At 33.1% G+C, this 7,340-nt stretch overlaps 1 protein-coding gene across 1 annotated transcript; it reads left to right on the plus strand.

Annotated features, from left to right (window-relative positions):
• The first annotated feature begins 266 nt into the window (after positions 1–266).
• Positions 267–3,374, plus strand: LOC111037048 (glutathione S-transferase 1-1-like). The gene is made up of 5 exons (XM_022319403.1): positions 267–438; positions 531–613; positions 1,942–2,089; positions 2,750–2,914; positions 2,999–3,374. Exons 1-5 carry the CDS (start codon positions 343–345, stop codon positions 3,161–3,163), a joined length of 657 nt encoding a protein of 218 aa, XP_022175095.1. The 5' UTR covers positions 267–342; the 3' UTR covers positions 3,164–3,374.
• The last annotated feature ends 3,966 nt before the right edge of the window (positions 3,375–7,340 follow it).

The following is a 7,340-nucleotide window of genomic DNA, read 5'->3' on the forward strand; positions in this document are numbered from 1 at the left end:
ATAAAATATAACGTTTAAGTCGTCTTTGGTATGTCTTAATGGGCTCTAAAATTGATATCCGTTAGATAATAATTAGTTTTTATACTGTAATACCTATGATGTACTTGCTAACTTTATATATAATGGTATAATCTCATCGTACCTACGACGACCGAGGTGGGATTTTTCGATAAGTAATTTCAAATAAAATACAACTTTTGTAGCGTTTTGTTCTCGTTTATTATTTTATAAGTACCTACTCAATATTCCATTACAGTATACTCTTATAAAAGTAAGTTTTAAAAATATTACAGAGTCTATATCTACTCAGATATTGTGAGCCCACCATGCAGATCCGTTTTGATGACTGCCAAAGCTTTGAATATATATGGCAACATTGAAATCAAAGAGCTGATACTATTTAAAAAACAACACAAAAATTTACCAGAACTTACAAAAGTACATTTTTTTTTGAAAAAAAAAAGATTTTTTATATTGTATTTTACCACTTTCGCTAAACGATCTACAACACAATCGTTGTTATTTTACAGATAAATTCCAGAAACACTTTACCGACAATGGCCGTCAAGGAAATCGGTGAGGATGAGGGTGTGGATTATTCTTTGTGGGATAGGTGAGTTAAAGTTATAATATTCATTTAGATAAATATAGTAAGGTACTGCGATATGCTAATTAATATACAAAATTTTTCTGCCTAGATTCGTTTCATGAAAATTATTGATAAATTATTATAAGAGTTTTCAGGGCGGTTGGGTCATTGAATGATGGAGACGTTCTTTTGATGAATCCTAAATCATGCATTGCATTGTTTTAATCATTTCAGTGTAGTTGTATTTATTTTTATTATTATTATCAATTTATTTTAGCTTGCACCGTTGAGTCTGAGTGTCTCTACTATTTATTTAAATTATTATCAAAGTTAACATTATTTCTCCTCATTTCCGGTGTTTTACAGTCATAAATGTACAAATGATGTACCTATAAAGTATTATAGTTGTACATTTGAACCACTTTATTCGATTGTCAAACATGTATCTTTAATAGGTAACTATAGCAGCTGTTGACCGAGGACGCTCTATGACTACATTATAATAATTTGTCGATAAGACTGCGGACGCACTCGGTCTATGAAGAAGGTAAAACTTTGGTGATAATTTAAATAAATAGTAGAGACAACCAGACTCAACGGTGTAAGCTAAAATAAATTAATAATAATAATTACAAAATATTTTTGGAATGTAAACCAATTCACCACCTCGTGGTGTACCTGTGTAACTAAATGGACTGGGAAGCATTCGGGCTATGTCAAAAATATGACCTTTTTTTCTTGTCACGCAATCGGTGGATGATACTTTATTCTAGACGCATTATAGGAACATAAAAAAGAATCATTTCGGCCACTCGGGAAACTCCCGTTGTAAGCCTTCTCCTTCCAAAATGCCTTTAATTTTTCCCTCTATTATGATAGTTGTCCTAGGAATAATCCTTATTAGATGTCCGATACGTATTTTTCTAATCAAACTCAGAGTATGAAGTATTAATTTCTGAGTATTTATTTTTTTTAAATCATCAACATTTTTTACCTTTTAAATCCATGATATTTTTAACGTTCTTTCTAACAACATACTTCGAAAACCTTTATTTTAGTTGTATCGGCCTTTATTATAGTCTACGTTTTGCTCCATATAGAACTGAGCTCCACATAAAGCTTTTTATTAGTGCTTTTCTGGTTTCTAGTAGTGATAACGATTATTCGATATTGATTTTAATATTTAAATTAGGTATAGGTATGTGTATGTGTATGTGTATAATGTATATACAGCAACTACAAATAAAGGGGGTTTAATAAACGGGGTGTGGGGGCCCACAACCAACTGTCTGTAATAGTAATATAATAATCAACAATTATTACACATTTTTAAAATTATTGACATGTTTCAGTCATGCAATCGTCGTGTATCTGGCTCAAAAATACGGAAGTATAAACAATCCATTGTTTCCCTCCGGGAGCATTGAGATTCAAGGGCAGATCAACGAATGGCTGCATTTTGACAACGGCACCTTGTATCCGGCATTCAAAAAACAATACGTGAATATTCACATTCATATTATAAAGACCAATTAGTAACAGTTAATAATTTATGGCTGTGTGTGTTTTTAAACGGTCGTGCGAGGTACTTATGGTACTTATCTTCCGTCCCTTTTGCAAGCACAATGAATATTATGTCGTAACAATTTATTACCTATTAAACGTTTTACTCGGTACCTACAAGATTTATGGCCATCGACTACCGTTACCATTACGTATTATCATAATACCATTATGTTGTAATATTCGTTTAGGTTTGTTATATGATAATATTATGACTAGATTCTGCGAGACCAAAGATCAAATTAAAAAAAAAAAACAAAAAAAAAAATTATTAAAAATGAATTTAAAAAAAAATTGAAACATTAGTTTTTCTACTTAGTTATGGTCAAATCAGATTTCGTGTCATAATATTATGTAATCAGTATAATCAAAAATTCAAGTCAATTCATTTTTAGCAATTTATCAGTTAAATATATATTACACTGTGTACAAAATCGTTAAATATACCTTAACGCAAGTTTCTCAAACGATTTTCAAATGCCCTAATAATAGATACAAATACCTTGTCAACGCTAAGGATTTTTATTATTATGCACACACATAATACATTTGCAGTCAAATTGAGGCTTAAATTTGATGATTTTTTTTTGTTCACAGAACCCTTGGCTTTTTGATAACGAGCCGAAAACGGTTGATAATAAAGACCTCACAGACGCACTCGAGTTTTTAGAAAAGTCGTTAAAACCTGAATTTAAGTTTGTTATCGGAAATGAACCGACTTTGGCTGATATTGCTTTAGTCGCCTCCATTTCAACATTTGAGGTATTTTCTTAGCGAATATTTTATTACTCATCATTGTTATAACGATGGAAACACGTTGAACACGCATTTTCATATTTACTTCAGGTTGCCGGTGTTGAATTGACGAAGTACAATAAAATTATTAAATGGCTAACACATTGCAAGGAATTGTATATCTACAAAACTATCAATATAAAGGGACTCGCTAAAATCGAGGGATTGGTAAAACTACGCAAAGCAGATGAGAAGGTCGAAACTGAAAGCACATGATTAAGAGGCAGCTTAGCATACCGCTGGAGGTTCCAGAGATGACTCATAATAGGCGCCTTGTCTATAATTATTTGTGTTTTTCCGATCAGATTTTGTGTTTTGATCACACCATTTTCATTTTGCACTATTCAATGCTATGAATGTAATAATTGCATTTTTAAAATTTTAAATTAACAAAAATATATAGCGATAATATAATACAAAAATGATATGATTGATATTAAATGATATTTGCCTATACTTATTTTTGGTTAATAGTTGGTAATCTGCTAAATCGTAACATTTATTTGCTGTCAACAAATAAATACATGTATAATATAAATCTTAATTTATATATCGAAATCTATATTGAATATTGATGTAGATACTTATAAGTTATATCGATATAGGAAAACAATTTATATTATTATCGTATCCAAATACCGTTATCGTACTGCGTCATATTTTATACTTACTGAATTTGATGTTTTTTGACGGGTGTGTCTGCAAATATACGATAATACAAATTCATGTCCAACTAAGCACAGTGACATCAGAACTAGCGCTCAACTTTTTATTTTTTTGCTGTGAAGGGGGGGGGGGGGGTAAAAGTTCAAAAAACTGTACATCAGTACTGCAATTAGTACTTTAAATTACAAAAATACTAACTAATATTTAATAATTAAATTAAAGTTTAATAACTTCACTAAACTGAAAAGGTTCCTTATCACTATTTTAATTTATTATAAAATTATAAATCTAGTCTCCAGAACTCTGATAAAGAAACTTTATTACCAATCTTTTATTATTAGACTGGGGGAAACTCTATTCTGAAAATTGTTACTTAACGATGTTCATAATAAACTCGTGCGTAGGAAACTAAAAATTTTGAAATTCAATGGAAACGTGACACCTCCTTATAACAACTACGACACTATACACGTTAGAGAACATAGAGTCTAAAACATACTTCTCAATTACACCGTTTTTGTTTTAGGAAATGGGTACAGTGTTCCCTTTGGTCATTGGCAACATAACCTAGGACTAACCCGGTGGATTCAGGGGGCGGGGTAGTTAGGTTAGTTTGCCAATGACCAAAGGGAACATTGTACCCATTTCCCAAAATAAAAACGGGCTTAACACGTTTCCACCAAAAGTGGACATTTCCCTTTTCCACCAATATCCGTTTCACCAAATGAGATCCACCTATAATTTAACCTCGTTTTTACCAAAAAATTTTGTATACTTCGCTTATATTAATATCTTTAATACAGTAATAACTTTATTTAACATTTGAATGCTGTGTTGAAAAAATGATGTATTATTGTATACTTGCTGAAGCTATGTATATTGTACCTACATATATAATTCGTTGATATTTTTTTTAAGTGCATCTTAAAATTTAAAAAATAGTGTTTTAACATTGACATAACTAAGGTATACCATAGTACAGAGGTATTCAAACTTTTTCATCACACGGCTCCTTTAAGTCTCCACAAAATGTTGACGGCTCCCAAATTATAAATGACAAAAAAATCAATGTTTATATGAATGTAATTTTTATTTTATAATTTATTTTTATTATTTATTTACCATATTACATATATAAAAAAAATTAAAGCTATATTTAGCGAATGATTGTTGTAGACAATTCAACGTTTCCCAACCGGGGTGCCTCAATGATAATAGTAAACATTTTTCTTAAAAATATTTATTGGTTTTCAATTATACTACGCGGCTACCTTCGACAACTCCCGCGACGCACAGTTTGAATACCTCTTAACATAGAAATGGTCCTCCCTTATGCATGCAACCAAGCATTAGTGGTCAATATCTTATTTAAGGGTAACCGGTATTGGTGGAAAAGGGAAAGGTCCACTCACTTTTGGTGGAAACGGGCATCGGCCCATCCATCACAGCGTAGGTACCTATATACCTAGGATCATAGTAATCAGTTGTTTACACGCCGTATGTAATGAGATCGACAAGTTTTCATTTCCGGAAACTGTCTGCCTCCTAATTATTTTATTTTTGAATTTTGGGAAACCAGCAATCAGGAATATTGTCCTCCGTTTGTTTGTTTCGTTTGTTTCACCATACGTTGTATTTTAAGATGAACAAAATATACACAAAGTTTTAAAAACGATCGTATACGATGAAACTTACCCGAATGGACATTTCCAAATAGTTGATTTGTTTTGGAAACAAATCCCAATCATCCTACAAACTGATAGTGGTTAACATTTTAGGTAAATATGAGGTATACAGCGACACAGGCTACTAACATGGTAATAGTGTAATACTGTAATAATACATTAATTAAATAATACATATCTAGTAACTGCGAAAGTACTCAACGCGACCATGTGTACATTCTTACTTTAGTAATAGTAAAAGTAATCTAGAATAGTTATACCTACCACCCACCCATTCCCACCCATCTATCCATCATTTTAGGTGGTTCAAATGCACCACCTTAAGTCCGTACTCAGTGCCACTGGCTAAAAGTTATGAGAGATTATATTATTTTGATTATACTGTAACAGTTTTCTGAAAAAATTAATTCGACGTTATACAAGTATATTGTCATGATTATCGTACTATAATACATTGGAATGGCATTTGGTTTATAATTAGCCACCAGGAGTAGGTTATTGTTGCATACTTGCATGTATATGCCCATGAAGTAGACAACGGTAAAATGGTTTATGAGGATGTTTAGGGTGATGTTGTAAGGACTCTTACCCTATTCTCATGTGCTTAAATTATGCATGTATTCAATGTCTGATCTTCGGAATTTAAAAATACATTTATAGACCATATTTTCGAACCCCTGAGATTTATTGTACCAGTTAAAGATAATATTGTGACAATACATACTTCCGTATTCAAATGGATAACGTCTTTTATAATTTTTAACTATTATTTATTTCCCAAATAATTTTTCTAAACATTTTACAAATGTATTCAAATGCAATTTATTCTAACAAAATGTACACATGTAGTGATCGCACCGCCATAGCGTCTGTCATCTTTATGTTAGGTTACCCCCCCCCGTTGGCCTTGAATGCCGTTGCCGGTAACGCAAGTCCGCCGTGGATGCCGCAGACACCGCAGACACCTGACCTAGTTAGTTATCCGACGGCCTTTGCTGGCTATTGCCTGTCGTTGCGTCGTTGCGGTGCCAATCTACAGCTCTTTGTTGTTCTCCGCCCTTGGTCGTGAGGTGCGTCGTTGTGCTTTCACACCTCCGTAGGGCCCATAGTCTGCGTTGGTTCGCTTCGCCAGTATTGTAACGTTTCCGACACGCCAGACGGTCGTACGACCAATGTGTATGTACTGATAGTACTCGCCTAGTAACCGTATAGCTTAGCTAAGGTATTTATTGTGTGGCCGTTATTGGCCTACGGTGAATTGCGAGGCGTTATACGCCGTAAATTTGAATCCCTGCAGGTAACGAGTTATCTGATAAAATCGCAAATGAAATTACACTTCCTCACAGTTCCGAATAATTAAACTTAACCACTTCTCCTGAGGCACTTGTCACCTTCAACCTTAAAATTCTACAAATATGGCAGAAAAACTGGACCGATGTCCTTCTTACAGATAAGATAAGATACCAGAATAGCCCTCACTCATACGACACATTTATTTCTCATCTCCAAAGAACCTACCCCAGTATGCGACCCGTGAAAGCAAACCTTTCCATTGATCACATCGTCACCAGATGTTCAAAATACTCCGAAGCACGAAAATTCTTCACCAATTCAGCTTCTCTCCGACGAGAGAGAACGAAGAAAACGCAGAAGCATAAAAGATCTTCCATACCTTAAATTTAAGTAATAAATTGTAAATATCTGTATATATTTCATTTTAATTTTCACAACCGGTTTTCTTTTTCACTTTACGTTGTATAAATGTGGGCTAATTAAGTAATAACTAATGCAGTGGCGGCGCCAGGAATTTTATCTTGGGGGGCCCATTGATGGACTTTGAAAATTTGGCAGGGCCAAAAAAGTCCCAATTCGTGGTCTTTTTCCCATTCATAGGCTCAGTATAGGGTAGGGGGCTTACACACTATCTATTGTAAAGACTGTGTTGCATATACTAAGTTTTCATATAATTATTGGTTTTCATTTTAATTGATAATAAATATCATATAGGTATAGGTATATTATTTAATATTTACACACTTAAA

This window comes from Myzus persicae, unplaced genomic scaffold (genome assembly GCF_001856785.1).
Source record: "Myzus persicae strain clone G006 unplaced genomic scaffold, MPER_G0061.0, whole genome shotgun sequence".
In the NCBI taxonomy this organism is placed as follows: Eukaryota; Metazoa; Arthropoda; class Insecta; order Hemiptera; family Aphididae; genus Myzus; species Myzus persicae.

What these genes read in the sequence shown, in the direction of transcription:
- LOC111037048 (XM_022319403.1), top strand. Translation starts at nt 343, where the DNA reads ATGACTGCCAAAGCTTTGAATATATATGGCAACATTGAAATCAAAGAG. An exon ending in CGGCATTCAAAAAACAATAC is followed by an intron (nt 2,090 to 2,749) that starts GTGAATATTCAC and finishes TTTTGTTCACAG; the next exon opens with AACCCTTGGCTTTTTGATAA. An exon ending in CCTCCATTTCAACATTTGAG is followed by an intron (nt 2,915 to 2,998) that starts GTATTTTCTTAG and finishes TATTTACTTCAG; the next exon opens with GTTGCCGGTGTTGAATTGAC.